Source organism: Coloeus monedula, assembly GCF_965178545.1.
Source record: "Coloeus monedula genome assembly, chromosome: 30".
In the NCBI taxonomy this organism is placed as follows: Eukaryota; Metazoa; Chordata; class Aves; order Passeriformes; family Corvidae; genus Coloeus; species Coloeus monedula.
The window spans coordinates 3,085,324-3,104,618 of NC_138810.1; the positions used below are offsets into that span (position 1 = coordinate 3,085,324).

The 19,295-nt window shown below is 47.8% G+C and overlaps 1 protein-coding gene across 4 annotated transcripts in view; it reads right to left on the reverse strand.

The window, feature by feature from the left end:
- Positions 1-2,699: 2,699 nt before the first annotated feature.
- SCN8A (sodium voltage-gated channel alpha subunit 8) overlaps positions 2,700-19,295 on the reverse strand; it is a 53,420-nt gene continuing 36,824 nt past the window's right edge. For all 4 annotated transcript variants that reach the window (XM_082299025.1, XM_082299026.1, XM_082299024.1 and 1 more), the window contains 10 exons: positions 18,926-19,043; positions 17,926-18,080; positions 17,390-17,563; positions 13,079-13,201; positions 9,385-9,669; positions 8,932-8,985; positions 8,123-8,260; positions 7,401-7,505; positions 6,161-6,431; positions 2,700-4,959 (listed from right to left, as the gene is read on the reverse strand). In XM_082299025.1, coding sequence (XP_082155151.1) covers positions 3,812-4,959; positions 6,161-6,431; positions 7,401-7,505; positions 8,123-8,260; positions 8,932-8,985; positions 9,385-9,669; positions 13,079-13,201; positions 17,390-17,563; positions 17,926-18,080; positions 18,926-19,043 — 2,571 coding nt within the window. In that variant the 3' untranslated portion in view covers positions 2,700-3,811. The remainder of the gene's footprint in view (positions 4,960-6,160; positions 6,432-7,400; positions 7,506-8,122; positions 8,261-8,931; positions 8,986-9,384; positions 9,670-13,078; positions 13,202-17,389; positions 17,564-17,925; positions 18,081-18,925; positions 19,044-19,295) is intronic.

Genomic DNA, 19,295 nt, shown 5'->3' on the forward strand with positions numbered 1-19,295 from the left:
CCTAGAAAAGGCTTGGAGGAAGCACAGAGGAGGAGGAAGGGGAGGAGGAGTGAGAATGCAACCAGGGAAATAACTGGGACACCAAGACAACCTTCCCTTGTACGGTGAAAAGGGTAACGTTTATTTCATTTTCTTTTGGCTTATAGGGTTGTTAATCATGTTGGGTAAGACCGGTATGAGCCACCATGCAATTTCTAACACACTGATCTTCACTAGTGAGCTTTTACAGCTTTAACAGCTTGTTGCTTTGTGGCGGGGGTTTTTTTTCCAATTTTATTTTATTTTTGCAGCAGAAAAATCATTCAGACTCAGGTGTGGCCTCTACGGAACACCACGGGGTTACCTGAACTGCTTTTTTCAACATTGGCTTCCATATTTTAAAAAAAGGTGAAGGGCAAAGTGAATAAAGCAGCTTGGACTGGCATTTCATCATCACCCTCCCCTCCGCACTTCCGGAGTCACAAATTAACCCAAAAAGGGAGGATTTTAGAGGTGGGAAAGGGACGGGGACTACTTGAAGCGGTTGTGAGTTTTGGCTACATCTTTCTAACGACACCACCCCCTCCTTAAACTTCGCTCCCAAACCCCTGAACCCGGAACGTGAATTCCGTGCAGCTGTTTGAATTTGGAGATCCGGGTGGCACACCAAGGTCCCCGTGCCTCTTTGCCCCAAATTTCCTCCAACCTCGGCTTCACCCAGTGAGGACCCATCACTCCTGCTCCCCCGGGGAGGAAACTAAAGGAGAAACCCAGCCCCAAACACCCCTTCAACTCCTTTTTTTGAGCGGGAGAACCAACTCCGGCCGCCAGAAGGCTGAAGGAGCTCCTCCCTCTCCCCCTTCCTGCTCAGGGACCTGCCGCGCCTCGTACTGATAAAACGTTACAACAAAAATCATATCTGTACAGAGTTTGAAGGGACTTTTTATTTTAAAGTAATTGAGCAGCTTCATGAGTTGCCAGCACAAACGCTAACGCACCGAGCGTCACCCACAAGACTCAGCCCAGCCTAAGAACAATTATGAAGTTCAGCCAAATCTTGCATAGAAGTGGTCGACTTATTGCACATTGGAACCCAAAAATAGACACTTTTGCTGCTGCAAATATCACTTGCAAGAAAGCTTTTGTTAAAATCTATTTTGGGGGGGACTAGGGGTTTGTTTGGAATTTTTTGTTGTTGTTGTTGTTTTTTTTTTCCTTTGGGGGACATTTCCTGGCTATCTAAAGTCTAAGGACAACAGAAAAATCTTAAAAAAATAAAAATAACCATGGACAATGGCATAAGCCAGAAGCCATTCTATAATTTTTGTAGTTCTTTGTATTTACAAAAAGGCATGCCAATAAAATAAAATGATATATTACAGTATTTATAATATTCTCTTAAAAAGTTCAACCACACTTTTCAGCTATTTTCTCCTTTTTTTTTTTTTGTTTGGTTTTTTTGTTTTTGTTTTTGTGCTGTTTACAATGTAGCCTGTACATATGTATGTAGATTTTTTTTGTTTCTTCATTATTATTGTTATTAATTATTATTATTATTATTGTTATTATACATCCCATCCTAGGAGCAACGAGGGCAAGGCAGGACAGACGAGGTCCCTGCTGTGGAGCAGACCTGCTCCCGTGCCGTGGCGGTGGCGGGGCCGCCCCGAGGATGCCGAGGTGGCACAGATGGCTGCTGGATGGCTTCCTGCTTGGGTTTGGTTTCTTTTAGCTGATTCCTGTCATTATTTTCTGCGTTATGGGATTCTGCAAACTGAGATTCATGCTCCCGTCGAGCTCTGGCGTCTTGGGGGTTGGTTGTGGGTTTTTTTTTTTTCCACTGGTCTGGGTACCCTTAGTTGGGATGGGTCCAAACGTCCCCCCTGCGCTGCCCCTGGCCCTGAAGAGACACCCCCAAACTCCGTGGGGCTGGCCTGAGATCTGGCTGAGCCGTGAGGACACCCCAAGACGGAGCTGGGCGTGAGGAAGCAGGATCAGCCGGGCGTGGCTGGCGATGCCCTCCTGCTGCAGCGAGGGCAGCCCAGGGGCAGCGCCCATCGCCCCCAGCCCCGCTGGAGCTGCGGGGAACGGGACCAAGGTGAAGGCACCGGGCCCCTGCTGGGCTGCAGCCCCCAAAACCCCTCCTGGCTACACCCCAGGCCACCAAGAGCAGCAGGACCCCGGGGTCCAGCTCTGCGTCCCCACACCCGAGCAGGAGTCCCGGTGGCCGCGGGAGAAGCGAGGGCGAGTCCCAAGCCCATCCCCGACCCTGGGGGCAGGATCGCTGTGGGTGAGCTCCCCGAATTCCTACTAGCAGAGATAACATGCTGCTGCTTCTTTTTTGTTAACATTTATCTCTACCAAAAGAAGTGTCTACACTGCAGGATGGAGGCTGAACAATAATTCATAGTATTAATGCTAAATATTGCAGGATACGACTGACCTTGCTGGCTGGTTGAAGCCCTAGGTTTTGGATTTACAGTGACATGGATAACAAGCCATTCCCAGATTTATCCTCTCCCCTTTGGTGAGGTCCAGAGCAGCATTTTGAATTTTTGTTCTATTTCAGTGTGCAAAAACCATGGCTGTATGGAAAAGAAAGTCGAAAAGTTGTTAAACGGACACACACAATTCATTCATCTGCTCGCTGGGTTTTGTTGGGGGTTTTTGTGGTTTTAGAGTTACCTCGGGAGTTTTTCTGTCTGGGGTTTTTTGTTGGGTTTGTTTTTTTTTTTGTTTTTTTTTGTTTTTTTTTTGTTAGGTGTTTATTTTTTTTCTTCTACTGGCAGGTTTATGGAAGATTCTCTGTGAACTGGGACGGACTGGTGCCGGGCAGGAGCATCACTAAGGTTTCTCTCCAAATACAGTGTGCGGTAGATACTCAGTGGAGTGCCTCGAATTTATGGCTTAACACACCTCTGTGGACAGGTGACTGCGTGTCTCGTGGTTATGGTTCCTCATGCATGGTCCCTGGTCATGCCGTCATGCAAATCGCTTCGACGCGTTAACGAGCACTTTGTTTTTGGGGGGGGGATCAGCCCGAGCTGGCTCCAGGCTGAAGGTACCCGATTACCCCATCTCCCAAACCAAGTAAAGCCCATGTAGAAAGTAGAATGCAAATAATAAATCTCAAATAATAAACTATGATAACTCAGTGGGCTTAATGGGTGCTTTGTTTCATTTTTCCTTTTTTTGTTCTACTTGTTTTAACTCTTTTTCAATTTTTTTCTCTTTTTTTTTTCTCTTTTTTTTTCCTTTTTTTTTGCTGCTTTAACTAAATGCAAATCTAGTTTTGCATGAACAAACCCATTAACATTGTGACTTCTGGGTTTTCTTCCGAGAATAATCAACAAAATGGGAAAATAAAATCCATTTGGGGCTGCTTTGGAAAATACATGAATCCCAGCAGCGGGTTTTGTTTCTCTGGGTGTGGGTGTGGGTGTGATTTATTTTGCTTGTTTGTCCTAAGTTGCATTGACTGATGTGGAACATGCAGTATCCACCTGCCCAAACAATAGAAAATCCTTTTTTTTTCCTTTTTTTTTTTTTTGTGTTTAAATGTTTGTTTACAGGGTCCTTTAAACAGGTGGTAGGTCACTGCTTTAGATGCAACGCTGTCACACAGTAAGCAGACTATGTTTGGTATAAGATCTTCAGGTAAGTGTCTCCACAGCTGTTCTGTATTGATATATTTCAGGAAGTTTGTAAACAATCTTTTTTTTTTTTTTTCGCTTGCAAATATTTGAATTCGTACAATTCTACTATTTTTTTTTTTTTAAATTTTTTTGTTTGGTTGGGGTTTTTTTTGTTGTTTTTTTTTTTTTTTTTTGTCTCAACACTTGGATTCCCTGGTGTCTTTTTGTCTCTTTGCCTTTTCTCGCCTCCCCTCCTCCGCCCGCTGCTGTTTCTCCTTCTCAGGTTTGGTGACGCTGTCGTAGGACGGCAGGGACGCCGTGGATGGGGTGCCTTCCTTTTTCTCCCTGTTAGCTCCCCCGTTCTCCAGTTTGGTGGTGGCAGGCCTTCGGCTGATGAAGCCCCGTCGTGCCAAACGAGCCCTGTAAGCCCTCTGGATCACCACCGCCGACACCTCCTCCTGCTTGCGCCGCAGCGTCGTGGTGATGGGCTCATAAGACACTTTGGAAGGGTTGGAAGCCACAAATCTCTCCTCCATCTGCTGTCTCAGGATATCCAGCTCCCCGCTGTCCCCCAGGACACGTTTGGTGAAGGCAAACAGGATGTCCAAACAGTGGATCCTGTCCCCACTTACCATAGGCAGGTCCATGGCGATGAGTTCAATGGTGTTGGGTTTTGGGACGCGGAGGGGATGCTCCAAAGCGTCAGCAAAGTCCGCGAGCTTGCTGTACTCGATGAACTGCGTGGCGTCGGGGTCGAACTTCTCCCAGATCTCATAGAACGTCTCAAAGTCGTCCTCGCTGAGCGGATCTGCGCTCTCCTCCGTCGCCACGCTGAAGTTCTCCAGGATGATGGCAATGTACATGTTGACCACAATCAGGAAGGAGATGATGATGTAACTCACAAAGAAAAATATCCCCACCGAAGGGTTCCCGCAATCCCCCTTAAAGCCGCTGCCCGGGTGCTCCTTGTCCAGGTCGCAGTCCGGCGGCCGGTTCAGGATGGGCAGCAGGAGCCCGTCCCAGCCAGCCGAGGTGGTGATCTGGAACAAGCAGATCATGCTGTTGCCAAAGGTCTCAAAATTGAACATATCATCGATGCCAGCCTCATGCTTGACGTAGGCGAAGTTCGACATGCCGAAGATGGAGAAGATGAACATGACCAAGAAGAGCAAGAGGCCGATGTTGAACAAGGCAGGCAGGGACATCATTAAGGCAAAAAGCAGCGTGCGGATTCCTTTGGCTCCTTTGATTAATCGCAGGATGCGGCCGATGCGAGCCAGGCGGATCACTCGGAAGAGAGTGGGTGACACAAAGTACTTCTCAATGATTTCAGCCAGGAACATTCCTAAAGAAGAGAGGCAACAAGTGTGACAACGGAGGTGGCACAGGCCGCTGCTTCCTCTGAGCCTAGTGACAGAGGGGGCCCATGGAACACCTTGGCTGGATTTTCTGAGGGTCTCTGCGAGCCAGAGGTCTCACGTTCAGGCAGGTTAAGTCCTCCCGAGGGGCAGTGGAGGGGCAGCTCTGAACTCTGCTCCCTGTCACCAGTGGCAGGACACGAGGGAATGGCCAGAGCTGGGCCAGGGGAGGATATCGGGAAAGGTTCTTCTCCCAGAGGAGGGTCAGGCACTGCCCAGGCTCCCCAGGGAATGGGCACGGCCCCGAGGCTGCCAGAGCTCCAGGAGCGTTGGGACAGCGCTGCCAGGGATGCCCAGGCTGGGGTTGTTGGGGGGTCTGTGCAGGGCCAAGGGGTTGGAGTGGATGATCCCTGGGGGTCCCTTCCCACTCAGGACACTCCATGATTCTGTGATTCTAGGTCTTTACTAAATGCTCTGGCTCCCTAAATAGTTCTCCTACATGGAGAGGGAAAGAGGTTCAGCTTCATCCCTCCTGGATAAGGATGAACGGGTTGCTTCTTGGGCACATCTGCTCCCAGTGCCTAACGCTGCCATGGGAGCCAGGACTCTGCTCTGAAGGTGCTAAAAGTGTTTAAGATAAACCTGATTCCAAGCAGCAGCAAAAACTGGGGCTGAGTTTTAGGCTGCGTGATGGTCTGAAAGCTGGTGGTTTGTCAGCGTGCCTTGTGCCCTGCCAAGCTTTACTCCCATTCATTTGTGAGGTTGTGCATATTTTGCAGGCTAGATGCTAAAAAACTCAAAACCTGTTGGAGGAAACATGGATTCAGCATCCAAACAAAGTGCAAACAAGTCACGTGCTGTGGCAGGAAGCCCTGCAGGGCCGTTTCCAGGGGTTCCTGAGCATTGCAATATTCTGATGAGGTGAGTGAAACTTCAGTTTTTAAAGACAGAGAGAGCAATTGTCAAGTGGTTTACTCCACACAGCTGGAAAGGAATGCCAGAACAGAGGGAAGAGGCATCAGTCAGGACTTCAGGCAGACAAATTTTGCCACGGTCTCTTCCCGAGGCTTAAAGAGAACCTTGAAGTCCTGGTACCTACACATCCCCTTCGAAGACAAGAACACGTTCTACCCTGCAAACGCCGAAACAGCCTGGCACCCCAAGACCTCAAACCAGTGTCACACTTACCCACGATGGACAGAATCACAACCACGAAGTCAAAAATGTTCCAGCCGATGGTGAAGTAGTAGTGCCGCAAGGCGAACATCTTCAGCACGCACTCACAGGTGAAAAAGATGACGAACACAAAGTTGATCCAGTAAAGGATGTCCTCCATCTGCTTGCTCTGCGTATCTGTCTCCACCATCATGGTCACCATGTTGAGGCAAATGAGCATCATGATGACGATGTCGAAGGCTTGCTGAGTGACAAAGTCAAAGACGGCTCCTTGGATGCGGTTCTGGGAAACGGAAGAGACAAGGAACCGAGTTTGAACAAAAATCGTGCGTGTGTGGAATGGTTTGGATTGGAAACCTCCTTAAAACCATCTCATTCCACCCCCTGCCCCAATGTCCAACCTGGCCTTGGACACTTCCAGGGGCAGCCACAGCGTCTCTGGGCACCCTGTGCCAGGGCCTCCCTGCCCTCACAGGGAGGAGATTCTTCCTCATTTATCATTAGTCAACAAATTATCTCACCGTTGGTGGAAAGAGGGACGAGGACGTCGTTTTGTCAGTATTTAACAAAGCTTTCAAGGCAAACCCTGTCCACGAGCCAGACTGCTTGGGGCAAAGGCAGGAAAATGCCATTATTTACACCCCAACACGCCACTCCACCCCTACGAGCAGCACATCTTCCTCTTTGCTGAGCCCAAAGGGAGGGTGATGCCCTTCCAGTGGCAGCTGGGGAAAGCAGCCACATCCTTGCGCTGGCGCCTGATGGGTACCAGGGTGAGAATCCAACCTCTTTTGTGTCCTGGCAGCACCACAGACCCAGAAGCAGGGTGCTTCATCCATGCTTTATCCCTACAGTATCTAAGGCACTCAACCCCAAACCCTTTCTGGCTTTCTGAGGGATTCAAAGTCTTTCAGAAACCAGGGAAAGGAGCTTAGTTCTCCATCAGTGCAGCCCCCAAGGCTGGATAATTGCCAAAGGTCCCCCTGCTAGTGCCAGGAGGCTCCTACTCCACATCTAGGGCCCCTCTAGGGCCTGGATGATGTTTTGGGATTATTTGGTTGATTCAAGTGATGAACTGATTAACACCAAGCCCAGTGCAAGTGTTTTAACCTTTGCAGGTGATTCCCGAATCACAAGGACAAGAACAGGGCGATGTGGAGTCCAACAGGAGTTAGAACAAAGGATGCTTTTGGAGCCAAAGCTCCTTTGAAATCTGCTCAGGTTTTCCCTGAGTTCCCTCTAACACACTCACCAGAGGTCGGGGAATGGGCTTCTGAGGCTTCTTCGAGCCCAGTTTTTTCATGGCATTGTAGTACTTCTTTTGTTCTTCCGTCATGAAAATATCTTGACCTCCAAAGTAAAGGGGCAAAAGGAAAAGCAGTTACAATCAGCTCACACACACCAGAAGGGAAAGGAGTAAATCCCAGCTTGGGCAGGAGGAGACCTGCCAGGTGAGAGGCCGGTGGCAGCCACTTCAGACAGAACTAACTCGCACGGGTACCCAGGCTGTACTCTCTAAAAATGACTGTTTCTCCTCTAAATGACCTGTCCCCCTGCACTGCCTCCTTCCCCACCCCTCTCCCCCCTCTGTGAGGTGTGAGGGCTTTTACAGGAGCTGCACGAGGCAAACCCTCGGCTTGAGGAAAAGCAGGATATGAGAGAAAGGGAGAGGCAAGGAGGACATCTTGCTTCCAGCCTGTATTTTAGTCAAGGCATTAAAAAACCTCCAAATGCATGAAAATGCAGTCTAGGGAAAGCGTTTCATGTGGCTGTAGTTTAAATCAAGCCTTGGGCTGCGTGTTGTGCTCCCTGAGTCTGCTCAGCCATTCCCACAAGGCACCAAGAGGTCCCCAGCTGTAAGAAAGCTGCTTTGTGCCCCAAACTGACTTTATTTTGCAGAGAAACCCACCAGCCTGAAGACCCAACACTCCTGGAACAGGGCTGAGCTCGAATCAGCAAACACAGATCACTTATCTTTTTCTTCTGTTGATTGAAGTTGTCGATGATGACACCAATGAACAAGTTCAGGGTGAAAAAGGAACCGAAGATGATGAAGATAACAAAATAGATGTACATGTAAATGTTGTCCTCGTACTTGGGTTGCTCTTCTTGCTGAAGGGGAGATAAGAAGAGGAACAAAGGACATTTCAAAGACATCATACAAATATGGGCAGAATGAGATTGGTCGTGTTTCCAAACTATTTCTTTTGAAGATGCAGGACCAAAAAGATCAAAAACCAAAAGAACATTTTTATGCTTTCCTGGCACAGTCATATTTGTTTCAAACCTGCATTCAGTGCAGGACAAGGAAATGCATTTAAAAAGATTTTCATATAAAACCAAGACAATAGAAGGGGGAAAAAACTGAAACTAAAAAGGAAGGCATGGTATTTGCACGATTCCAGCATGCAAGAACCAGAGAAGTGCCCGAGGAAAGAACTCCAACCCAGACATGCTCAGACTTCCTTACAGACTTAAGATTCGTGGGGGACCTTCTGGCTAATTCCTCCCCATCATTTATTCTAATGATTAAATCTGTAACTTCATTGTATTCGTTCCTTCACTGTATTTCTACTCCAGTTGAACAAAAAAAGCAACCAGAAGAACCTCCCTTTTTGGGATTTTCTTGAGCATCTTTTAACTCATCAGACCACCAGAGCAAATGAAACAATCACAGCATGAAATAAATGCTACAAGCACAGTTCTACAACTTCTCCTCTTGATTTTACCAAAGCAAAAGAGCAGACAGAAATAAGGGGGAGGGGAGTTTGTTTGCATGTTACCTTTCTGGAATCTACAGCTGCGTACATGATGTCCATCCAGCCCTTGAACGTAGCCTGGCAAAGAAAACACACGTTCCCTGAGGCAGAATTCACCCAAAATACAAGAACAAGCCTGAATTGTGCCAGCTCTGTCAAGGACTCCTAATGGCCCTGTACCGTGAACTTTAATATTATTTCAATATTCCTCTTTCCACTTAATCAAAATTACATAAATCCAGCTCAAGTAGTTGATCCATGGGAACCTCATGAGGTTCAACCAGACCAAGGGGAAGTGGACAGACTTGGGGCTGGGAGACCCATACATTAGGAAAGAGAAGAAATATAAAATGGCAAATCCATTCCAGCCCCAAGCCGGGTGGGCTAAATGGGCCACTGCATTTCCCAAGGAGGGAAGCCCATAAAATGCATTTTGTATTTCCCACTCCCAGGGCGATGGTAGGAAGCCAAACTTACAACTTGCAGAAGAGCCAGATATCCTGCCCCAACGTTGTCAAAGTTAATTTTCACATTCTTCCATCGGATCTCTGTGGAGTTGGGTGGCATCAGAGCTTCGCAGTCTGTCTTGTTGTTAACAACATCTATCTCAAAGCGATGCTCAGATGTTTCATTAAAGCAGTAATGATATTTCCCGGCAAACAGGTTAACCCCCATAATGCTGAAAATCAGCCAGAAGATAAGGCAGACCAACAAGACATTCATAATGGAAGGGATAGCGCCAACCAAGGCATTGACAACCACCTGTGTTGGAAGGGGTGGGAAAAAGTTTCAGTATAAAACACGAGGCAGGAGACAGCAAGCATCAGTACAGCTGTTTTTGGGGGGGGAATAGGGGACCAGGCCACTGACACATCGGTGGTGGTTGCTCCACACAGAAGTTGGCAGTGAACTTATTCCAAGCGGTCCCAAATTCTGCTTCGAAGCCACCTGGGGAAGCTCTGTTTTCAAAAGAAAACAGGCCACGCTGCTGGATTTGCAGAGTTTGGGTTTTGGATTGTTTGTTCTTCAATAAAGCAACAATTCTTTTGTATCGTTTTCATTGCCCAAAGAGAGAGGGGGGCTCAGACTCTCTGTCGTAGCAAAGAGGCTCCTAGATGGAATTTTCTCAGAGCCACGTGTGAGGACGCTTTTGCTCGTGGATTCAATAGGTTTCATCAGCCAGTAGCCCCTCCAGCCATTCCCCACGTTCAAACAAGGCTGTGTTCACTCCGGGGCCTGATCCTGCTCCCACCAAGGGCCCCAGCAGTGGGGTCAGGACCAAGCCCAGCATCACTGTGGTCACACTAAGCACTGAGTAACATCAAGATCATACTGTGGACTAAGCAAGGCCAGTCATGTTGTCCCAGGCAGAGAGCTGAGCATGCAGCTTGGCAGGCTCAAGAAGACAGAAAAGCCATGTTCCTTCCTCCAAACGGCAGCAAACGCAGCAGGAACAAGGATGGGGTTTGTGAGAGCTCATCTCTTCCTAATTTTAGCCTTTCACAGTTTGGGAGCACCATGTCCCTGAGCATCCCCGGCCAACACACGACCAAATGTAAGCTCTGAGGCTTTTAATAGAGGCAGGTCAGCAGGATATTAAATCTTTTATGATGATCTCCTAATTTAGATTCCTTTAATAGGTGAACAGAATCTAAACTATTGTTACCCCTTTGCCTTAGTTTTGAAAGACAACGCGACTCCACGGTGGCTTGGGAGGGTCTCAGTGGTAGAACATGAGCCACAGCTCGTCCTGCTCCCTTCTCTTGCCACACCACCCCTTGCTGGAAGCCACCACCACCCACGCATGGGCTGCTGTCACCACACCCACTCGGGTGCTCGGGGCCAGCTTGGCCTGGGCTCGGAGGGCTGGTCTAGCAGAAGGTGTCCCTGCCCACGGCAGGAGGTGGGACTGGGTGGCTTTTAAGGTCCCTCCCAACCCAAACTGGTCTGAGATAGAGGCATGGAGGAGAACTGGAGACCACGGTGATGTGGACAGTGAATCTCCCGTTCTCCAAGTGCTAAACGGCGTCACGAGCTCATCGCTCCAGCCAGCAGGTCTGAAGACACAGGTGAGAGCCCCACCAGGCTGCACATGGATTCCTCTGCTCTCATTCTCCCTTCATCCCAACAGGATGCTCAGCTGCTGGACACCAGCACCACACCAGCAGCACCTTTCGGGTCAGACCCTCCTACGAATACATTGATTTATTCCAGTTACCACATGAAGCAAAAGAAGGGTAATATCCTGATATCCTCCTGGGATCTGGCCATTTATGGTTCATTAAATCTCCACAGCTTTCCAAAAGGAGTGAAAGGAGGAACATGGCTTTTGTGTGCAGACTGACAAGAACACATGCACGTCTCACAGCATCACTATCAAACTCCCTGGCCGAGCTCAGAGCAGAGCAAGCTCCTGGAAATGCAGATTGCTATGGAGGAGAGAAAAGCAAAGAACTACAGTTTCAGTCTCCTTTGCAAAGGCATTTCAGATCTCTGTCCCTGGCTCAGAGGGATTGGTCAGCTTGGATGGGGCAGTGACACTGGTCTCCAAGTCAAAACAAGGAAAAAGAATTGGGTCTAGGTAGCTACCAGGGCTGCAGTCGAAACTATCAAATCTCCCGTGGTGAAAATTCCCCACTTTAAGCACGAGAATTCCCTGATTGTACATTAGAAACCTTCTCCCCAGCATGGCTTAAAAATAGCTTTTATTATCTCCAGGTTTAGTGCTAGGCTTTGTGATCAAACTTCTGGCTGGGACCCGAACCCAGCCCAGCTAATGCTCTGTCTTTGTGTTACCATTAACAATTTAACCATTAATTAACCATTCATTTTTCTTCCTTTGTGCCTGTACTGTAGACTGGAGTTTAGAATTAAACTAAGGACACAAGGAACTAACAGCAGGAGAAGGTCTTAGAGAAGAAACATCTCCTTTGGAGTTGGAGCTCGTGCGTTTCTATTACTTCCCAGGGAATCTGAGGATCCCTCCTCAGCTCACTGCTGCTCCTGTGCTGGAATTTGGGCTCCATGACGCTACAGCAAACCCAAAGATCAGAAGGATCCAGGTGGAATTGCTCCAGAAGGATCCAGATGGAATTGCTCCGCTCAGACCCTGAATTCAAACTGCGACTGCTACTCCCTTCCCTTTTTATTCCAAATGCATCATTTTCTCTCTTGCAGTATCCCTGATTACGAGCTGACTGGGATTTAGCACAAAGCCCCACGTTCTAAGAGCACCTGGGAAATCCATTAATACGAAACAACCTTTATTTGATTTTTTTACTGCACAATTTTTTTTTTTTTTTTTTTTTTTTTTTTTTTTTTGCATTTTCTTAGGAGACTATTTCAATCCCAAATGGGACAAAAAGCACCAAAAGGACAGAATATTAGTGGCAAAGCAGCGAGACACTGCAATAATTGAAACACCCAAGGGAGTGGTGCCAGTACCAATTCAAGGAAAGCTTGTTAAGTTCAATGCTTTGCTTGTGCTTTGTTCTGGTTCCACAGTGACGGGACAGGGACCAAAAAAGCATGGAGAAAGGAAGGGGACAGAAAGGAAAAGCTTCACTACTAGACAAGGCTGCCAGTCACCACCAGACTGGACTGAGAACAACAAGGTGCAACAAGAGGAATGAAACCAAAGTTTTCAAAGAGCTGAGCTCGCCCCAGTCCCTTCCTGCAGTGACCCACGAGAGGCAGCAGCCTTTTCCCCTGGTTACTTTTTTAAAACCCCCTCAGACAGAGTCTTTCAATCCAATTCCACCAACAGCCAACACCTGGAGGGGCTGGAGACCCTGAGGTGGTTCCAGTTCTGCTTCTTTGCACCTGGTGATTCTCCCTAGATAAAGATATTACAGCTGAGAAGCCCCTCGGATGCTCGAGGTCAAAGCCAGGCCAAATGAGAACAGCCAAGTGTCGACATCGGCTACGAATGGCAGGTGGTTTGGGCCAGTAATTAATGTAATGAGGCAGCTTATGCATCTCCCTTTGTTAGAGGGGAGGGTGCAGCGGTGGGCAGGGTGAGGGTACATCCACGTAGAGGTGATCAAGTCAGCAGCTGCATCATGATTCTGTTTGGAATTTTCTTTCCACCAGTTTTGATCAGTTCTAGCATGCTTTTAAAAAAAACCGCTCCACGGGCATGCAGAAGGATCAGCTGCTAATGGCATCTTACCCTCATCCCCTCAAATCGGGACAACGCTCTTAAAGGCCTCAAGGCTCTTAGTGTCCTAAGGGATTTTATGGCACCTAGTTCCGAGTAGCCCAGGGCATTAGCTATAAGGCTGACTAAAGAGACCTACACAGAAAATAGAAAAAAAATAGAAAAAAAGCCAGAAAAAAATAGGAAAAAAAAAAAAAAAAAGAAAGAAAAAAGAAATTAAAAAAAAAAAAAAGAAAAAAAAAAAGAAAAAAAAAAAAAAAGAAAAAAAAGGTTCCAGACTGTTAGATTGGATCCCCTAGCCCTGATTGCCCAGCCCAGGAGCCACCTGGGCCGCCCCAAATACCGAAGCCATGACACCAGCTGCCTACTTCACTTGACTGAACCGACCTGGAAGGAAATAATGCGGTTGAGAAAAGAACAGAGGGGAGAGATCAGTGAGAGAGAGGCAGAGACACACACGGAGAGGGGCTGTCGGAAGGAAGAGCCCAAACGATGACAAAAACCTTACCCTCGCCCTTTACCGGCTGCAGGATCCCGGCGGCGCCCATGAAATTTAAGCCAGACAAATGTTAAAGGTACCTATGAGAAAGAATACAGATAAATACACACACTGCACACCTGCGCCAAGCTCTCCGCGGGCACCGCGCCCCCGGGGACCGCGTCCCTCTGCCGCCGCCGGTCCTGAGCCCCGTTCTGGCTCCTCCTGCCTCACAACCCGAGCGGGCCGGGCTTTTCCCTGCCTGGCACGCGGAGCAAACGCATTTTCTGCCCGCTCCAAGTCGTGCTCGGGAGCGTCCCCGAGGGAGGAGCCGTCTGACAGCTGCCCAGACTCGGGCGCTGAGCTGCGGCACGGCTTTTAGATCCGTACTCCCAACGCTTCCTCCAGTCCCAAGTTCAGCAGCCTGAGGTCAGATTTAGGCTCTGAACGTGTGAATGATCAGACATCCTTAAACCCACCGAGTCACAGGTGTGGCTTGGCCACACGGAAACAGTTACAGGCACAGCACATCAGCTGCCGCTTCTCGCTCGTGTCACGCTACAGACACAGAGAAGAGAGAGGTGAACCCTTTTTAAGGGGAAAAAAAAGACATCCACACACAGCAACAAACAAGGGAAAACCACGGGAGCTCCTCCTGGAACAGGTGGGGTTTGAACTGAATTCTCAGAATAGGACGCTTCCTATGCATCATTCTTTTCTACAAGAGATACTGGAATAATAAAGGAGAATTCATTATGAGGATGATCCTAAATTCCACGCGTATTCCAGGGAAATACCAGATCCACATTTCGAATGCATAAAATGTGTGGGAAAATTGAGATTTCATCTTATTTGGGCATGTGGCTCATGTGCTTTTTCCAGCTTCATATGGAAGGTGTCCCTGCCCACAGCAAGGGACTTGGAATTCGATGATTTTAAGGTCCCTTCCGACTCAAACCGTTCCGTGATTCTGTGGAATCTGCCCCAAAAATAAGTGGCCACAATTTAAGGCCACAGGGAGCTTTGGTTTTTCCATCCGACTTCAACATTGCACTAATGTGAACCACGCCAGGGGTGTCCCAAAGGTTCCAACAAAGTCTTTGTGAGGCACAATTAGCTCAGTCAGGCCAGGACCGAGCCCTTGGCAACGTCGGTAAGTTAAAATCCTGGACACAAGTCTAAAAATCCGATGGATTTGGAGATGTGGTCTATTTACCCTGAAAATGTAACACTGGAAGCTGCCCCATCCCTGGAAATGTCCAAGGCCAGGTTGGACATTGGGGCTTGGAGCAACCTGGGGTAGTGGAAGGTGTCCCTGCAGGGGGTGGAACGGGATGGGCTTCAAGGTCCCTTCCAGCCCAAACCATTCCATGATTCCATGATGCCATGAAGACAGAATCCTCATTTTTAGAGCTTCTTCCCCTCGGGATAACATCTTACTCCCGAGCAGGACACTTAAGACCGTGACAGAAAAGGCTGTTTGAGCTTTTAGGGATCTTTGAGGATTATTCCCTGAGGACATTCCAACAGAAGACACAGCAGGCACCGAGGTCGGACAAAGGGAATCCCAGATTGACTGAAAAGCAGAATCCTTCATTATTACCCAGGAAAAGTCTTCACAAACACACCCAGGAATGGGGTTGAGGAGGAGGGGAATTGGACAATGCTATAGCAACCTGCAAAATAACATCCAAGAGCGTTGTTAGGATGCAAAGGCTCGTTCCCTGCCGTCCTGGCTCGCTCCAGCCCCTTCCACAGCACGCCACAAAATTTGGGTTAAAAAAAATGTGATTCAACAGATACAGGACACAAAGCATTGCTGAGATTTTGCTGAGGGATATTTGGGCGTCTCAAAGTCACATTTCAGATTTTTTTTTGGTTTTCAGGGAAAAACGTGCAACTCTTCTGTCTGTGACACCGAGGGAAAACAGGAATTCCTCCTAAAGCCCTGGGAATTCCAAATCCTTCTACACTTGTTCCCCCCCTGTACGTGTGTTACCTGCCTGGGAAGTTCCTGATCTTTGCTCCACCCCCAGATACTTGGGAAGGAAATTAAACTTGTACCACATCTGCCCATTAAACTGCACTTCATCCAAAACAACTGGAATTAAACTGGTACTTTATCTTCAGGCAGTGAAAGAGATCCAGGGTTATTGACAGAAAATGACTTATAACGTGCAGGTTGTGTCCAAGGAAAGGTGTTGAGGGGACCAGAGAGGATTAAAAAAAACCCCAGAATTCCAAATTTCAATTTTCCTACAGGAAACACAGAGTTTGAGTCACTTCTGCCCCTGAATTCCAAGCACAGTTCCTTCCACCTACTCAGGAATATTTCCAGAGTGATAATGGTGCTGAACAGCAACTGAATCATACACAGAATGTTCCAAAGGAGAAGCTTGGAAAAATTGGTAATTCTTTTCTAACACACTTGCTCTTGGGGCAGTGACTGCAGCCACTGACTCCCAGATGGATGTGATGAAACACTTTAAAAGAATCCAAGCACCTGGGATTCTAAATTTCCTATCAAATTACACAACTTTCTACCACTCTGGACAGCACAAATTCCGTTTATTTTAAATTCCCTCGCTGTGCTTCAGAGCCAAATTTATTGCTAAAGCTTCTCTCTGTTGTCTTTTTTCTTCTAATTCTACCATTTATTCTCCCCCTTTTATTTCTCAGATTTACCCTCCCTCCTGAGATGTTCTGCAGGGGGATTCCAGGGCGCCTCTGTCCCGACCCACCGTGTCCCTCACTCATGCTACGACCTCTGAGCCATCCTTCTCCTTTGATACCATCCTGCTGCTTCTTTCCTGGGCATTAGAACTTTTGAACAGAGGGTGGATGATGCTGAACCTCCTTGTGCACAATAAGCTCCCCAAGTATGGAGATTCTCACAAACACACGCGCCCCATGGTCGGAGCAGACCTCGTGGGGTGCTGGGATGGGGAGATTTTGCTGCCTCATCACCTCCTCATCATTAATAAAGCAAGGAAACAATTACAGAGAACATGACTCCTCGAGATGCCACCAAGGGATACCACGTCTGTGGCACAGCTGTCCCACTGGTACCACCTCCCAGGGGCTCCATACATGGGCAGGTCTCTTAGAAATTCTATTTTCAGCAGAGCAAAAGAGCCAAGGGCTGGAAAACCCTCCTTGGTGTCTGCAGGGCAGAAATCCCACAGCTGCACAGGAAACACTGGCAGTACCCAAAGGGCTCAAGGGTTTTATCCTTGTGATGCCATGAAGATTTTTGCCTTTTCTAATATACCCCTATTATACCTTTTTTACAACTTCTGTATTCCTAGTGCTTTTTGCCTACATTCTTGGACTTGTTTGTCAAGCTAAGAGACTCAACATTTCGTAGCTTCGTAGCCAGGGATCAGTGTGCCCCAGAGCCCAAGGTCCTCTCCAGAACACATTCTGTAAACTGAGACAGAACCATCCAGGAGAAGGCTCCTTGGGGAGGGGAGCTCACTGGAGCCTCTCACTGGGGAATCCTTGATAGATCTGCTAATTAGTAACACCTAAAATGTTATACCCAATCTTTTGGGGTGGGCATTTGGAGGGGTGCATTTCGATGCATGTGACGTGGACGTGTGCACCTAAGGATCCTTAAAATAAATCCCAAGGTAAAATCCCTTTTCCCCTTCTCACCATGTACGACTCTTTGATTTTAAGACCAGGAAAAGGCACCACTTGATTTGGGAATTCAGAGATATCTGGGACTGAACCGTCGTTAAATCTACGATTCAGTCAGGACGGATCTCAGGAGGAAACATTCCCAGCGTTCTTCCAACCACCACCGTTCCCCCAAGCAGAAGTAAGGAGGAGAGGATACATACAGCCACGATGAGGAAATCCAGCCAGCACCAGGCGTTGGTGAAGAACTTGACGAATCCATAGGCACACCACTTCAGCAGCATCTCCAGGATGAAAATGTACGTGAAGACCTTGTCCGCGTACTCCAGGATGGTCCGGATGGTTTTCCTCTGCTCTATGTAAATATCCTCAAAAGCCTGGGAAACAACCAGGTGCTCGTGTCATTACCTGGGATTTATTCCACAGTTCAATGTCGTTATGCAGAGGCTTCAAATGATACTGAGATGAGTTAAATACACAGTTATAGATGAGCTGAATATATATATATACAAAAAACATAAATCAAACATAGACACTAGGATCAGAACCCCGATTTGAAGGCTTTGTTCTTCATTTAAACTAAACTAAAAACACCAATAAAAGCTTCTGTACAGTACCACGATGGAGCTGTGTTGTTCTCCATGTAAGAATTCCCCCAGTTTGCTTTTTCCCAAAACTTCCTGTGCACAATCAGATGTCCCCGAGCTCAACATCTCTGGACTACACATATTTTACTCACCAGAGCACCACTGCTCAGGAGGATCATGAAGATGATGAAAGTCTCAAACCAATTGTGCTCCACAATTAGGAAACAAGTTTTCCTCAAGGTCCACCACGACTTTCCCAGCCCCTCCTCAATATTGACCTGACAACATTTGCAGCGCTGCATACAACCTGTAACAGGGGACAGGGCACACCTTCACTCAGGTAACACAGGGTTTAAGGCAAACACATTAAATTCTCACTGTCTAGAAGCAGTTTTGATGCCACCAGTATGAAACATGCTGAGTATCACTTAAAACTTGTGCATTCTTGAGGATTTTAGGATTGTTTCGCCACTTCTGTGTCTGGGCACCAGAATTAACATCCATTTGGGAACAGATCAGCTCGTTCTATCTGGTGAGGTCCATGCTCTTGAGGAGACCAATGGAAAACTTGCTGATAAAATAACCTTGAACCATTTAAAGCATCTTTGCCATGGGAATTCCTGTAACGGATCGGCTCTTGAAAGACATTGAGGCCAGTTACAGGAAAGGAAAAGTACTCTGCTTCTAAGTACTTCAGGCATCAGCTGCACAAAAATCATCAGGCCATCTATAATTCTTCAGAAATTCCTCCCTGTGAGGGAGGGGAGGCCCTGGCACAGGGTGCCAAAAGAAGCTGGGGCTGCCCCTGGCTCCCTGGCAGTGTCCAAGGCCAGGCTGGACATTGGGGCTTGGAGCAACCTGGGACAGGGGAAGCTGTCCCTGCCCACAGCAGGGGAGTGGAACTGGGATGAGCTTTAAGGTGCCTTCCAACCCAAACTATGGCACGATTTTATGATCTACATCCTAGCAATGGCAACTGCATCTCCGAGAGCTTCACTCTGCAAATCCCTCTGAATTAGTTCACCAAGAAGGGCCTTGAGAAAAGCTGAGAGCCAGCCCTGATCCAGGCTGACCTAACCCTGGTTAGGTCCCCAGAACTGGTGACTGGTCCCCAGAACATCCCCAAAGCCTCCTCCTTCACTCCCTTCTCACCTTCTGTAAAACAAGCATCTGGGTCCAGGTACTCCTCTGGTGCCTCCACGGGGACTTCTTCCACTTCAGGCTTTATATCAATGGTGCTGCCCTCAGAGGAGCTGGTCTCGTCGAGTTTCTGCAACACAAAACCCCAATCCAATCAATGATCAGTTCCCAACAAGTATCAAACTTCACGAGGACTCAGCCATTTGTTCACCACATTTACTGTAATCAAAGTTGTTTCCTCACTTTAATCACGGAGCTCCTGACCCAGCTTACGTCTCACATTAACAGGACAGACAGGACTAAGTATTTATGTTATGAAAGGTGCTCCTGTCCATGGCAGGGGGTTGGAACTAGATCATCTTTAAGGTCCCTTTCAACCCAG